This window comes from Pelophylax lessonae (genome assembly GCF_965119305.1).
Source record: "Pelophylax lessonae genome assembly, chromosome: 1".
NCBI classification, from domain to species: domain Eukaryota; kingdom Metazoa; phylum Chordata; class Amphibia; order Anura; family Ranidae; genus Pelophylax; species Pelophylax lessonae.
Window position 1 is genome coordinate 689,269,763 of NC_138768.1, and position 16,670 is coordinate 689,286,432.

At 47.9% G+C, this 16,670-nt stretch overlaps 1 protein-coding gene across 1 annotated transcript in view; it reads right to left on the reverse strand.

The window, feature by feature from the left end:
- Positions 1-16,670, reverse strand: part of TMEM192 (transmembrane protein 192) — a 144,198-nt gene that overhangs the window by 86,333 nt on the left and 41,195 nt on the right. Inside the window, exon 3 of the mRNA XM_082272598.1 lies at positions 13,634-13,892. Coding sequence (XP_082128724.1) covers positions 13,634-13,892 — 259 coding nt within the window. The remainder of the gene's footprint in view (positions 1-13,633; positions 13,893-16,670) is intronic.

Here is a 16,670-nt window from a genome sequence, read left to right on the forward strand (position 1 = left end):
GAAAGAATGCAGTGCGCATGCGCTGGTGACATCACTGTCTGCTACTAAAGTAAACAGTGCAGTAGAGATTTACTGTACATATAGGTAAGTCTTACTATAGGCTTACCTGTAGGTCTTACTATAGGCTTACCTGTAGGTATAAACAAGCAGACTTAAATAAACAAGCGGACTTTACTACTGCTTTAAAGTGCAGATAGGGTGGTGACATATGGTCAGAATGTCCCCTCATTAGGTACTTGACACACAATGACAGAAATAGTTTTCATTATGGTCCTGAATCTTTTTCATTTACTATATTTTATACATTATCAACAAATCCGAGCAGGAGTTTCAGTCCCCTGAAAATGGGGGTGCTGACACAGACAAGCAGAACATGCAAACTTCATGCAGACTGTGATCCTTGTGGAGTTCAACCATTGAACCCCATTCTGAAAACCAAGTGTGCCAACTACATAGCTGCCCCTTGTAACTGAAAGCACAGATAATTGCAGCCACATTGCCTCCCCTCTTATTACTAATGATTGACAGTTTTAAATATTATTTTTCTCCAACAATGATGTATTGAACAGAATTGTAATGCTCTTTTAAAAAAGGAGACTTATGGGGTATCAATAAAAAAAAAAAAAAAAAAAAAAACACACAACATACTGTCCAAAGTTCAAAGGGTTAGTTGGACATGACCAGGAAAAGGATAATTAAGGCACCAACATCCCAGAAATGTGAAAAATGGAAACATACTGTACATACTCACCTTCATGTTGCAGCACCAGTGTGACCCTGCAGGTGTCCCACTCCAGCACTAAGTCCAAGAGCTGAGACATCACATGACTGTTGATTAGTCAGATTTTGGTCTGCTTGCAGTGGAGTGCAGTTACTATTAGTCACTGCTCCCTGCACTGCTCTTCCAGCGTTCAATGGATCAACAGGCTTGGAAGGGGGTGGTAGGCGCACATGGTTCCCATTCCTATCCGCAGGTTAAAAAGAGGAGCCAGCTGTCAATAGAGCACATGGATGGGTACCGACAAGATTGTCAGGATTTTTTCCAAACTTTGAATGGCTGTGCCCCATCAGCTCATAACCGGCAATAACCCACTATTGGTGCTCTCCGATTTATAGAACAACAAAAAATAAATGTACTTCTGTGACCGAAAACAGAAGTGTAGTCAAAGAATTGAAGAAACCTGTTCTGTGTTTGGGGGCCAATAGGATGATTGCTGTTGCTAACCTTCTGAAAAACGGAATTTTTGTAAAATCTTACCTGTAAAATTCCTTTCTCTGAGTCCTCCGACAGTCGCCGCCTCTTCATATTCGTCACATATGGGGTATTAGACTTTGCTCCGAAGGAGTAGCTAGGCAACAGAATATGTTAACAATAAAGCTTTAACATATCCCACCCTCAAGGGGTGGTCCCCTCAGTCAATACCCTCCTACTTCCTGCAACCATATCTCAGTTTTAGTGGAATAGCAGTAGAGTATACATTCAAACCCCAAAAGAGGGGCGGGGGCGGCGACTGTCGGAGGACTCAGAGAAAGGAATTTTACAGGTAAGATTTTACAAAAATTCCGTTTTCTCTTACGTCCTCCGACAGTCGCCGCCTCTTCATATTCGTCACATATGGGGACGTCCCAAAGCAGTGCAAACATGAGGGGTGGGAAACGCATCCGCGCCGAAAGGCAACGCAGTCTCCACATCAAAGAAAGGAACCTTACCAAAGGAAGGAACTAGCTGGGCAACAGCAAAAATAAGTGCTCAACAGGAGCAACAACCCAGGAAAAGACAAAAAACCAGGGGATACAAAACTTATCCCAACAGCCAGGAGTCCCCAACAAGGGACCCTAGGGAACAGCCGCACTAAGAACCTTGCGGCCAAAGGAAGCATCCGCCGATGCCTGAACATCTACTTTGTAGAATTTTGTGAAAGTGTGCACGGTCGACCAAGTCGCCGCCTTACACACCTGGGCTACAGAAGCCCCATGACGACAGGCCCAAGACGTACTCAGAGATCTAGTAGAGTGCGCCTTCACAGGCACAGGGGGAACCTTCCCCTGCAAGGCATAAGCCTGTTCAATGGTCTGCCTGATCCATTTGGCAATGGTAGAGGCGGAAGCCGCCATGCCCTTCCGAGGACCCTCTGGAAGAACAAACAAGGAGTCCGTCTTTCGAAAAGACTCAGTCGATTTAAGGTAAACCCTAATCGCTCGAACAACATCCAGAGAATGCAATCTCACCTCCTTAGGATGTTTAGGCTTCGTGCACAACGAAGGCAAAACAATATCCTCGTTAAGATGGAATTCCGAAACTCGTTTCGGCAGAAAAGAAGGATTAGGTCGCAAGACCACCTTATCCAAATGAACAACCAGGTACGGAGACTTGCAGGACAAAGCCGCCAGTTCCGACACTCTGCGAGCCGAAGTGATCGCCACCAAAAAGGCGACCTTTTTGGACAACATAGACAACGAGATCTCCCTGATCTGTTCAAAAGGAGCACGTTGTAACACAGACAGGACTAGATTCAAGTCCCAAGGGGGCAAGGGATCCCTCCTAGGAGGAACCAGATGCCGCACACCCTGAATAAAAGTGCCAACCAAGGAGTTGGAAGCTACGGGACGTTGAAACAGAACGGCCAGCGCAGACACCTGACCCTTTATCGTAGCCAGCGCCAAACGCTGATCGACACCCGTCTGAAGGAAAGACAGCACACGGGAAACCGAGTACGTGCGGGGTGAAAACCCCCTGGACTCACACCAGGCAAAATAGGCCTTCCAAGTACGGTAATAAACCTTTCCCGAGGAAGACTTCCTCGCGTTGATCAAGGTATGAACAACCTCTGGAGAGAGACCCTTATCCTTCAGGACCTCGGTCTCAACAGCCAGGCCGTCAAAGCCAGCGACTGTAAAGCAGGATGGTAAATCGGTCCTTGAGACAGTAGATCGTCCCGAAGAGGCAGACGCCAGGGGGCGTCGACCGCCAGATTCACGAGGTCTGCGTACCAGGACCGGCGAGGCCAGTCCGGTGCCACAAGAATCACCGTGCTGCGTTCCGAGTGTAACCTGCGAAGGAACCGGGACAGCAACTGAATCGGTGGAAACGCGTACATCAGCCTGTACTGATGCCACGGGGCCACTAACGCGTCCGACGCGTCCGCCCGAGGGTCGCGCGTCCTTGCCACGAACCTCTTCACCTTGTAGTTGAGGCGAGACGCGAACAGGTCCACATCTGGAAGACCCCACTTCGCGCACAACATCTGGAAGACAGCCGGGTGGAGAGACCATTCCCCCTGATCCAGGGTCTGGCGACTCAGATAGTCCGCCTGCCAGTTCTCCACTCCCGGAATGTGAACCGCCGTTATCGCCGGGACATGAGTCTCGGCCCAAGACAGAATGTCGGCCACTTCCCGAGCCGCTCGGGCACTCCTGGTGCCCCCTTGGTGGTTGATGTAGGCCACCGCCGTGGCATTGTCCGTCTGCACCCGAACCGGGCAGCCCTGCAGCCGGTCCGTCCAGCGATGAAGACAGAGCCTTATCGCACGCAATTCCAGAATGTTGATCGGGAGGGAAGACTCCCCCTCCGACCAGGTCCCCTGGGCGGACAGAACGCCCAGAACACCACCCCAGCCCGACAGGCTGGCATCCGTGGTGATTATCGTCCACGAGATCGGACGAAACGACTTGCCCCCGGACACCAACGGGGACTGGAGCCACCACAGGAGGTTTTCCCTGGTGCGATGACTCAACGAGATCTGAAGATCCAGAGATTGAGGTCGCCCGTCCCACTTGGACAAGATCTCCGCTTGGAGACCCCGCGTGTGAAACTGCGCGAAAGGAATCGCCTCGAAAGCCGAGACCATCAATCCCAGACATCTCATACACGTCCGCAGAGACGAGTTCGGAACGTCCCTGAGGGACCTGACTTCCTCCTGAAGAGTCCTGAGTTTGTCTTCCGGCAGGAAGACCTTCGCCTGCACCGAGTCCAGTATCATTCCCAGATAGGGAAGACGAACCGACGGACTCAGAGTCGACTTTGGAACATTTATCGTCCAACCGAACTCCTGCAGAGTTTGCATCGTGACAGACAGGTCCTTCTCCAGACCCTGACTGGTCGCAGACCGAATCAGAATGTCGTCCAGATACCCCAGGACAGAAATGCCCTGGGCTCTCAATAATGCCAGAACCGGTGCAAGCACCTTGGTGAAGACCCGCGGAGCCGAGGCGAGCCCAAAGGGCAACGCCACGAACTGGTAGTGATCCTCCGCAATGGCAAATCGAAGGTATCTCTGATGACCCTCGAATATGGGGATGTGAAGATACGCATCCTTCAAATCGATGGAGGCCATGAATTCCCCCGGAACCAGGGCAGCCACCACCGAGCGCAGGGATTCCATGCGGAACTTGCGAACCCGCACAGAGCGGTTCAGAGCTTTCAAGTCCAGAATTGGACGAACCTTGCCCTCCTTTCTGGGCACAGTGAACAGATTGGAATAAAACCCCCGAAATCTGTCCCGATGAGGCACCGGAACCACCACTCCCTGAGCCCTCAGGTCCCGCACCGCCAGGCGCAGATCCCGCAGGCGCTCTGGAGACAGTTGTAGATTTGAGGGAAAAAATCTGCTCTCTGGCCGAGAGAGAAACTCGATCTTGTAACCAGATCGAACGATTTCCAGAACCCATCTGTCCCGCACACGGGCCAACCAGGGTTGAAGAAAACCGAGCAAGCGTCCCCCCACCCCAAAACTGGGTGAGGGCGCCCCTTCAGGCCGAACTGTTATGGGCCGCAGGTCCGGATTGGCCGGACTTCTGTTTTCCAGACCAGGGCTTCTTCTGAGAGCCCTGGCCCTTGAACGGTTTGCCCTTGTAGTGCGGCCGAAAGGCACGAAAGGACCCCTGAGGGGGCCGAAAATTAGCATGCTTCTTCCCAGAAGCCCCCTTAGCCTTGGGGAAATGGGGCAAGAGAGTGCTCTTACCCCCAGTAATCCCCTTAATCAACACATCCAGGGACTCCCCAAAAAGGCGAGACCCATCATAAGGCAGATTGGCTAAGGTTTTACGTGAAGATTGGTCCACCGACCAACATTTCAACCAAACCAGGCGGCGAGACAACACCGCCACGCTGTGCACACGCGCGGCCAACGGAATCAGGTCCAGGTCCGCATCACACAGACACATGACACCCTGGTGGATCTGATCCACCATATCCAGGGTCGCCGCTGAGGCCGAATCGGCCACTAGGACGCGCCTAAGCATCTGCGTCCAACTTGCGATCGCCTGGGCCGCCATGAGAGAAGCAAACAGAGCCTTAAGCATAGAACCCGTAACAGAATAAGTATGACGGGCAAGAGACTCCAGTCTCCTATCCGTGGCATCACGGAAAATAGGGGATCCCTCTGCCGGGATCGCAGTGGCTTTGTTCAAAACCGCAATAGCATGATCTACCGGCGGAGGCACACACCACCGTTCATCAGTGGCAGGCGAGAAAGGATAACGCAGCTTAAATTTACTTGGTACCGCAAAAGGCTTGCGCAAATCGCGCCATTGGTCCTTAACAGCGCGCTGAAAATCAGCATTGCAGGGAAAGACCTGCGGCGTCCTGCGTTTTCTCTGCGTCCCATAAGCCGCCAAGGCAGCTGGGGGACACACCTCGTCCTGCAAACGTAGCGTCTGCTTAATGGAAGCAATCAACTCATCCATGATTGCAAGCTCTTCAGGCGAGCCAGGGGGAGAATTATCAACCCCCTCAACTTCAGCCTCTACCTCAGACCCCACTAGATCCAGAGAGGAGCGGGACCCCGATAGGGGGGTCCCCGCCAGAACAGCCCCATCACCTTCACCCTCAGAATCAGAGGACAGAGCAACTCTGGGCCGTTTAGTAGATTGAGCAGCCACCAGCATTTGCACCTGTGCAGCAAGGCCAGCCACAATAGTGGCCAAATCCCCCCCTGGGGGGGAAACAGCGGTCCCCTGGCTTTCCACCAAGACTGTGGGAAATTTGCCCTCCTGAGAATCCATTGCCCCTGTATGCCAGACAACCAAGGGTTAACTGCCCCCTTACAGCAAGCGCGGCAAGCGCAGCCCACCGCACCACACTCAGGCACAATGAGACCCCCACAGGGAATATACAGACTGAATACAGGCAATGGAACACAGGAATAGAAGGATAAAACCTGAGGAGACTCCGCTGCTGCTGCTGCCTCGATCGGTGCTTCCAGGAGAGAGGAAGTGATGCTGCCAGGGCGCTCTATGTAAGCCTATGGAGGCTACAAGAAAATGGCCGCCGTGCATGTAAACCATGCGGCCGGAGCGGGCGCCGGTAAAATGGCGCCGTTTGGCGCCGAAATCGCCGCTCCACAGTGCATAAAATCACGCACAATATCATCCCATAATATGGATACATGTTAGATCGCCGCAGCGATCGCTGTATATGCCCCAACATGCCATTAAAAACATGCCCCACAGCACACAGCTCCTCACACTGCCCAGCCTGACATACTCAGTGTCATACAGCTCCCCCCCCCCCTTGCAGCCCACAGCATGCAGCCGAGAGATAGGGAGACAAGCAGTGTGATTAAAGGCAGGTTACACAGTCCCAGACTGAGACCCCCCCAGACAGACAGGTCCCCACATAGATACACTTACCTCACATGGCGTGGGGAACCCGCACAGGCGAACAAGCCGCTGCACATGAGGCAGGGAGAGTCGCTACTCAAGACGCACACAATGGCGGTTCAGAAACCGCACAGCGTCCGGTGAGGTAGCCACCTCACCAATCATCCCTGCACCGAACAGGGATGGGTCGTTCACCGTGCCAGGAGCGTTACCTGGCTGAACGCTCGATGGCAGACTGGGAAGCCACTGACCCACGACCTGCGACCAGGGGGATCAGCCCGAGACCCAGTCCGCATGATCCTCTTCGTCCGAAGAACTAACTAATGCTGACAAAAATAACAGCTAAGTAAAGGTAGAGAGAAAACTCAAACAAAATATCAAAAAGAAGAAAGAGTCTGGGACAAAAAGTCCCAGCACAGAGAGAGCCAGCCACTCCTGACAAGCTAGACATTAAAACTGAGATATGGTTGCAGGAAGTAGGAGGGTATTGACTGAGGGGACCACCCCTTGAGGGTGGGATATGTTAAAGCTTTATTGTTAACATATTCTGTTGCCTAGCTACTCCTTCGGAGCAAAGTCTAATACCCCATATGTGACGAATATGAAGAGGCGGCGACTGTCGGAGGACGTAAGAGAAATGCTATTTATCTGACAGTCACTGCTCTCAGTATTTAAGTTATAAAGCCACAATAAGAATGCAGCAATTCAAAAAAAAAAAAAAAAAGAAAGAAAAAAAAATACACTGCTCAAAAAAATTAAAGGAACATGTTGAAAACACATCAGATCTCAATGAGGAAAAATATCATGCTGGATATCTATACTGATATGGACTGGGTAATGTGTTGGGAACAAAAGGATGCCACATCATTTGATGGAAATGAAAATGATCAAAATACAGAGGGCTAAATTCAAAGACACCCCGAAAATCAAAGTGAAAAAATTAAAGTTACTTACTGGTAACGTCTTTTCCCGTAGTCTTTCAGGACAAGCACTTCTGAGAGAACCTGGCTCCTCCCTTCATAGGAAACACCACCCCAATCAACAAGATTTAAGCCTCCTTCCAGCTGGCTGCCTCAGTTCTTCAAGAGTACCTCTGGCCACTGGGGAGACACAAAGATATATCATACTAACCTCCATCCTCTGATCATCTTATATTCAGACCTTCTTCGGGTGGGTACTAGTGCTGTCCAGAAAGACTACTGGAAAAGACGTTACCAGTAAGTAACTTTAATTTTCCCTTGTCGTCTTTCAGGACAGGCACTTCTGAGAGGATAAGCGAGTACTTACTTTCAGGGTGGGACTACCGCCTGCAGGACTTTTCGCCCAAAAGCCTGATTCTTGGCGGATAGTAGATCCAGTCTATAGTGTCTGGACCAGGTTGCTGCCCGACAGATCTGCTCCGGGGTAGCTCCAGCTCTTTCCGCCTGAGAGGCCGCCATTGCCCTAGTAGAATGCGCCCTGATACCCATAGGAATCTCCTTCCCGGAAAGCCCATAAACCTCACTAATGGCTAGTCTTAGCAATCTAGCTATTGAGCGTCTGGACGCCTTGGTACCTTTCTTTGAACCAGTAAACAAAAAAGGAATCTGACTTCCTGAACTCCTTCGTGATGTTTAAGTATTGCAGAACACATCTTCTGACATCTAATTTGTGAAAATTAATTTCCTGTTCCCTCACAGGATCTGAACAAAACGTTGGTAGTACTATCTCCTGGTCTCTGTGGAACTTCGAGACCACTTTGGGAAGAAATGCTGGATCAGTCTTAAAAACAATCCGATCTGCAAAAATTTGTAAGAAAGGTGCTTTAACTTAAAGGGCCTCTAGCTCACTAACCCGTCTGGCGGTAGGGATTGCCACTAAAAAAAAAAACTGTCTTGAGGGTTAAGGTTTTCACCGAACAAGACTCCAATGGCTCAAATGGTTCTTTAATGAGAGCCTGCAAAACTAAGGACAGATCCCACATTGGAAATGGGAGACCTCCTGCTGGTCTTCGTCTATTCAAAGCCCTAAAGAAGCGGATCACTCAGGGATCCTTTGCTAAGGGAACTTGTAGGAACACGCTAATGGCTGAAACTTGGCTTTTCAGGGTACCGATGGTTAAACCCTTGTTTGCCCCTTCTTGCAGGAACTCGAGTACTGACACTGCGCTTCCTGCGTCTAAAGAGCTTGCTTTGCACCAACCTCTGAAAAACGTCCAAGTTTTCAGGTAAATACTCTGTCACTCTTTCTTTCTGCTTCCTAGCAGAGTTAGCACCAGTTGGTCCGAGAAACCCTTGCTCCTTAAAGCGGTTGTAAACCCTATAAAAAAAAAAAATAAATAAAAAAAAAAAACCTGCAAGACAAAGGCATAATGAGCTAGTATGCATCGCATACTAGCCCATTATGTTTAACTTACCTTAAAAACGAAGCCCCGACACGGACCCCCGGACATCGATGCGGGCGCTGCCATGATCCCTCGTCGTCTCTTCCGGGTTCGGCGGCTCCGGCGCGCTGATTGGCCGGAAGAGACGGCTCCAGCGCGCTGATTGGCCGGAGCCGCGATGACGTCACTCCCGCGCATGCGCGTGGGAGTGATTTTTCCGGCAAGCTCCCGGCAACTTAATTGAAGGTCCCCCCGGACCTTCAGAGCGCATGCGCCGCTCGCGCGAGAGGCTGCATGCACTGTAAATATCTCCTAAACCGTGCCGGTTTAGGAGATATTATTTGTACCTACAGGTAAGCCTTATTATAGGCTTACCTGTAGGTAAAAGTGTCAAAAAGCGGGATACAACCGCTTTAACAGTTCTTCTTCAGAAGCCAGGCTGCAAGGTTCCAACGTTGTGCCAGAGGACAAAGTACTGGGCCCTGACAGAGGAGATCCTCTTTTACTGGTAATAACCAGGGGGGTTCTACCGCTAGGTGTTTTAGGGTCGAGAACCACGGCCTACCTTGGCCAGTGTGGCGCTATAAGTATTAGCGTCGTACTTTCCTCCTGAAACTCCCTCAGGATCGCCGATATTAGCACCGGCAGAGGGAAGGCATAAGATTTGGGGAAAACCCAAGGTTGAGCCAGAGCATCCACTCCTAGAGCTCCGTCCCATTTGTTTAGGGAAAATAATTGAGGTGTCTTCGTGTTCTGCTGTGAGGCAAACAGGTCAATGTTTGGTATTCCCCATCTCTCAGTAATCCCATTGAACACCTCCTGATTTAGCGTCCAGTCGCCTTCTCTTACAGTTCTCCTGCTGAGAAAGTCGGCTAGTTGGTTCAACTCTCCCTTGAGATGAACTGCCGAAAGAGAGAGAACCTGGACCTCGGCCCATTGAAAGATCTTTTTTTGCGAACCGCCATAGGAGAGTGCTCCTGGTTGACCCTTGACGGTTTACATATGCCACCACTGTGGCATTGTCCGACCGAACCTGGATTCGGCGCCCCTGCAAGTCTTCCTAGAAGGCTCCAAGGGCTAGCTCTACTGCCCTCAATTCCCTCCAGTTGGAGGATTGTTTTGCTTCTTCCGGTCCCCAAGCCCCCTGAGCTAGCTTGGATCCCAGATGGGCCCCCCAGCCTGTGCCGCTTGCATCCGTGGTGATAATGGTGGAAGCTATCTGAACCCAACAGAGGCCCTGCAATAGATTTGCGGCTTCTCTCCACCACCCCAGAGATCTTTTTACTGCGGTTGGGATGTGGATTAAAGTATCCAGGGAGTCCTGGCTGCGGTCCCAAGCTTCCAGAATGAATAGCTGTAAGGGACGAAAATGCAGACCTGCCCACTGAACTGCTGGGATGGCCGCTGTCAGTAACCCCAGTATCGACATGGGACTGTCTGACTGAGATTGCTTGGTTGGTTTGCAACTGTCCTACCGCTTTGTCTATCTTCTGTTTTTTGTCTAGAGGTAAGAAGACTCTTTGGACCATAGAGTCTATCTCGTAACCCAAGAACAATAACCTTTGTGTTGGTACTAGGGAGGATTTTTCTAGATTCAGTAGCCAACCCAAACTTTCCAGAATCCATGTTGCCTCTCGGAGATCTTCTGATAATTGTTCTTGGGAGTGGGCAAACAGTAGTAGGTCGTCTAAGTAAGCAATTACCGCAAACCCTGTAGACGCATAAATGCCAAGGTCTCTGCCATGACCTTGGTAAATATTTGGGGGGGGAGAGGAGAGGCCGAATGGGAGAGTTTGAAATTGCCAATGCTGAATGTCCTCCCTTATTTTTTACGGCTAACCTCAGGAATTTTTGGCTTTTCTCTCCCAGCTTCAGCTATGGCTCCTCTTGGACGGTGTCTCCCCGCTGGAGGAAACACCAGAACTGAGGCAGCCAGCTGGAAGGAGGCTTAAATCTTGTTGATTGGGGCGGTGCATCATATGAAGGGAGGAGCCAGGTTCTCTCAGAAGTGCCTGTCCTGAAAAACGACAAGGTAAAATTATGCAGCAGGCTAGTCCATTTTGCTGAAATTTCATTGCAGCAACTCAAAATGGTACTCAGTAGCTTGTATGGCCCTCGCGTGCTTGTATGCATGCCTGACAATGTCGGGGCGTGCGCCTAATGAGACGACAGGTGGCTTGGGGTATTTCCTCCCAGATCTGGACCAGGGCATCACGGAGCTCCTGAAAAGACTGAGGTGCAACCTGGCGGCGTCAGATGGACCGAAACAACGCCCCAGAGGGGTTCTATTGGATTTAGGTCAGGCGAGTGTGGGGACCATTCAGTGGTGTCAATTTCTTCATCCTCCATGAGCTGGCTGCATACTCTTGCCACATGAGGCTGGGCATTGTTGTGCACCAGGATCAACCCAGAACCCACTGCACCAATGTAGGGTCTGACAATTGGCCCAAGGATTTAACCCAGATACTTAATGGCAGTCAGGGTGCCATTGTCTAGCCTGTAGATGTCTGTGTGTCCCTCCATGGATAGGCCTCACAAGACAATCACTGACCCATCACCAAACCAGTCAATAACATTCTCTACGACTTCAGCAGACCCTTTCACGACTGTCACATGTGCTCAAGATGAACCTGCTCTCATCTGTGAAAAGCACAGGGTGCCAGTGGCAGACCTGCAAATTCTAGTGTTTAATGGCAATCAAGCTCCACGGTGCCAGCAGCGAGCACAGGGCCCACTAGAGGACATTGGGCCCTCAGGACACCCTCATGAAGCCTGTTTCTGATTGTTTGGTCAAAGACATTCACACCAGTGGCCTGCTGACAGGGCTCATCCTGTTCCTCTTTGCACAAGGGAGCAGATACTGGTCCTGCTGATGGGATAAGGACCCTTCTAAAGCCCTTTCCAGCACTCCTAGAGTAACTGCCTGTCTCCTGGAATCCCCTCCATGCTCTTGAGACTGTGCTGCAAGACACGGCCAACCTTCCAGCAATGGTGCACCATCCTGGAAGAGTTAGACTGCCTGTGCAACCTCTATAAGGTCCAGGTATTGCCTCATGCTACCAGCAGCCACACTGACCCTAGCCAAATGCAAAACTAGTCAAAAACAGTCAAAAAAGATGAGTAGGGAAAGAAATGTCAGTGTACCCCCACCTGTAAAGCCATTCCTGTTTTGGAGGTTGTGTAATTCATTAGTGGAAAGTCCACAAGGTGACAAGGGGGAAATTGGGACTATGGGGTACCAGAAAGTAAAAGAAAATATAATGGAAAATGAAAAAAATATTTGTTGATATTCTAAAATAAGAATTTTATTGGTACAAAAATATAAAACCCCTGATCATTGTGACATGTGGACATCTACCCCCAGAAGAAGACTTTAGGTTGAAACGGGTCGGGGCTTCGGATGTCCACTACTCACTACATTTGTATTTATATCGGGGTTTTCCCTATATATTTATGTCTATTTGTATGTTTTCATGGTTTTTATCATTCACCTAAGAATGGTCCTTCATTGAGGTATTTTACTGCTTTTTGTACCAATAAAATTCTTATTTTAGAATAATCAACAAATATATTTTTTCCATTTTCCATTATATTTCCTTTTACTTTCTGGTATTGCATAGTCCCAATTAACCCCCATTGTCCCCTTGTGAACTTTCCACTATCTCTTCAGGGATAGATACTTTTTTTCCCATTACTACTTTCAGATTTTGTAACCTAGCTATTTTGAATTGTCTCATTCATTGTTGCCCATCTAGTGCACCTATTGTTGATTTCATTAACACCAAAGCTGCTGAAACTGATTAACAACCCCCCTCTGCTACTTAACTGACCAGATCAATATCCCAGGAGTTTAAACTGACTTGATTCTATACTCCGATTAAAAAAAAAAGTGTTCCTTTAATTTTTTTGAGCAGTGTATTAGGCTTTTCTATTCCAAGTGACTCACCGGTAATAGCAGCCTACATATCGCTTATTATAATGTGAAATCCCCCTGTGTACGAGCCTGGGTTCACACTAGATGCGGTGCGAATTCATAGCAAATTATCTCCAGATTCGGCACTGCAACTAAATCGCAACCTGTCCATGCGGAGTGCATGTTAAGTTAACAACACCCCACAATCGGTTTGCAAAACGCAGGGCGATTTGCTAAATCAGATCGCATGGATGTGAACACCCATGCCATCCAATTCTAATGCGGACAGAAAAAGGGTCCACCTGCTGTTCACACTAGATGTGGTGAAGATTCGGCGCTGCATCTAAATCTCAACCTGTCCATGTGATCCGATTGCAGAGTGTATGTTAAGGGAACGACACCCCGCAATCGGTTTGCAAAACACAGTGCGATTTGCAGAATCGGATCGCATGGGTGTTCTCACCGATGCAATCCGAATCTGGTGCAGACAAAAAAGGGTCCTGCATGAGTTTGGTGCGAATGAGGTGCGATTTGAGTCATACAAATCCATGGCTCAAATCGCACCCCAGAGACACTGCATGTAATTTGCACAGGAATGGGCTACGATTCCTGTGTGAATTACATGTGGTGTCTCGCACCGCAGCAGTGTGAACCCAGGCTGACACTTTAAGGTCCAAGTCAACGTTGCACACCCTGCTAATTATTTTATGCATTCTAATTGAAAGATCTGCTGTAATAAAGAGAATGCTATACAATACCTGTAGAGTTTATAATTAGTGGAATTGTCGTGAGATTATCTGTAGATCGGTATAATTTAAGATATCCCCGGCTCTTCGCTTTCATGTGATGGTACTGGAGAAATCGTTCATAGACCAAGTGCAGCAACCACAGTATAACTTTACAGATGATGACAATTGTATTCAATTCAAAGGGTTTTGTGTATTGCATGCATTTATCATCTTCACCGTGAAGTACGCAAAAATAACCAGAGACAAGAGTCAAAGTTACGAAGGCTACCTGTGGAAAGCAGAAGAAATCAGGATGTTAAAGAATAAACATAATACTTCTTAATTGTCCATAATGAAGTCCTCAATACTTCATAATCTTTCTAGTGGTAAAGCACATTACCCATTTACAAAGCTGTTCTCATAAAACACACATCCAGAACAAACTGTCTGAAAGTAAAAAGTACAAGGTGCAAAAACTTTTATTGATTCAATTTTTCCCAATTTTAGGCTCGGTTCACACTGGAGCGGCACGACTCCTTACTACTTCGGGGGCGACTTGTGCATTTCCATGCACCACGACTTCGGAGCGACTTGCATGGACTTCACATAATGGAAGGCTATGCAAGTCGCTCCGAGGTCGCCCGAACTGGTACAGGACCCTCTTTCTAAGTCGGAGCGACTTGTGTCGCTCCTATTAGAACGGGTCCTGTAGCAGTCAATGGACCGCGAGGGAGCGAGACTTGTCAGGCTGAAAAGTCGCCTAACAAGTCGCGCTAGTGTGAATCGAGTCTAAAACATGCAGAGAGTGCAAACATTGCTCTAATCGTCTCTTAATCCAGTCATATGTGTATGGCCGTTCGAGACACGCACCACCTATACCAGTAAAAAGGACTTTTTACAGCAGAGAGAAGAAAGCAATATCCACACTTCCCTGGACACCACAGTATTACTCCACACCAAGCCCCATTCATAAAATGCAGGCTACACACTGCAACAAGCATTTCATTAATGGAGATCTGTCTACTTAAGTGGTGTTATAGCCGAAACCAAAAAAGTAATATTATTGCAGCTTACCAATAAATTCGATGTGGTGGCTACATTTATTTTCATTTTTTAGGCTTTTTTCTCTCCTTTTCTTTTCACACCACCTGTATTAGAGTGCCTACACTCTGGATGAATGAGAACAGCAGAATTGTCAGTCTCGGTGGAGGGGAGTGTTAAAAGAGTATGTAAACCCAACATTTCATATTCCTGATATGTGCCTGCTGTACCATGTACTTGTATGAAAAAATAAGTATCTGTTCTCTTTGCATTGCTTCCTTTGTGTGAAATCCCTGGTGTTCTGGCCAGTCCCTCTGCTTTCCTATTAAAAACTGACCACATTAGAAAGGAGAGCACAGAGTGGTCAGTTCTCTAGCTGTGCTGGGAACTTGACCTGCTCTCCTCCAATGATCAGACTTGTCCTGCACAGCCATTCACTGGGAAGCTCAGTGTTCTGCTGAGTCTCCTCCACCCAGGCTTTTATGCAGCAGAGAACTGAGGGAACGTGGACACTTAACCGCTTGCCGACCACCGCACGACTATTTACTGCGGCGGTCAGCCCCTCACAGGCAAAGCGACATAGGGCTACGTCGGTAGCCTGTGAGGCTCTAGGGAGCGGGCACGCTCCCGCGCGGTCACGGACCCCCCCCCCCCCCCCCGCGCGTGTGCCCGGCGGACCCGATGTCCGCTGGGCACTCGCGATCTTCTGTTACACCGGAAGAAAGGCAGACGGCTAATGTAAACAAAGCCGCCTGTCATTCTTCCCTGTGTAAGAATGGAGATCAGACAGTTCTACTCTGTAGGACCGTTGATCTCTGTTCTTAGACTAGTAGCCACAGCCAATCACAGTTAGAAACACACTCCTAGGACACACTTAACCCCTCCCTCTCCAATACAGTTAACTCCTTCACTGTCAGTGTAATTTTTACAGTAACAGTGCATATGTATAGCACTAATTACTGCAGTAATGTCACTGGTAACCCCAAAAGTGTCAAAAATGTCAGTCAAGGGTCCGATCTGTCCACCGCAATGTTGCAAAAAAAAAAAAAAAAAATTGCAGATCGCAGCCATTACTCGTTAAAAAAAAAAAAAAAAACACAACAAAAATGACAAAAATCTTTCCCTTTGTTAGTAAACGCGATAACTTTTGCGAAAACCAATCAAAATAGGCTTTTTGCGATTTTTTTTACCAAACATATGTAGCAGAAAACAATTTGGCCGAAAATGTTAAAAAATTTTGATTTTTTCATTTTTTTGGGGGAATTGCACATAAAAAAAATGTGAAATATATTGTTATTTTTGCAAAATTGACGCTCTTTTTTTGTTTATAGTGCATGATCAAAAAAAAAAAAAAAAATCGCACAGGTGATCAAATACCACCAAAAGAAAGCTCTGTTTGTGGGGAAAAAAAGGACGTCAAATTCGTTTAGGTACAGCATCGCACGACCGCGCAATTGTCCATTAAAGTTACGCAGTGCCGAATCGCAAAATAGGCCCTGGTCAGGAAGGTGGTAAAATCTTCCGGGGCTTAAGTGGTTAAAAAAAAAAAAAGGTAATTATAATTTTTTTTTATATCTGTACACAAATGTTTTGCCTTCTTATTTCTTATTTAAACTGAATGGGTTGATTTACGAGGTGATTGTTTACATTTACTTTAAATGTACTTCAGATTTAAATACACTAACAACTTGATGTGAAACTCCAGCTCACACTTTATAAGCAGTTACAGCAAAGATTTTTTTTTTCCTTTTGGGATAAAGGTTTTGTATGAATAAATAAAAGATGATCATTGTAAGCACCTTGACAGTGGTAAATGGTTTGGCTCAACCCTGTAAAATGATATATTGGGAATGGAGCTTTTTCTTTTGAAGAACAGTTACTTGCCAGGTGAAATAGAAGAAATAAAGCCTAAAAAAAAAAAAAAAGAAAAAATGAATGCAGCCATCACATCTAAGAATTGGTAAGCTCCAATATAATAAAAAGGTTTGCTTTTGAGTTTAATACCACTTTTAAGCTGAACTGAACC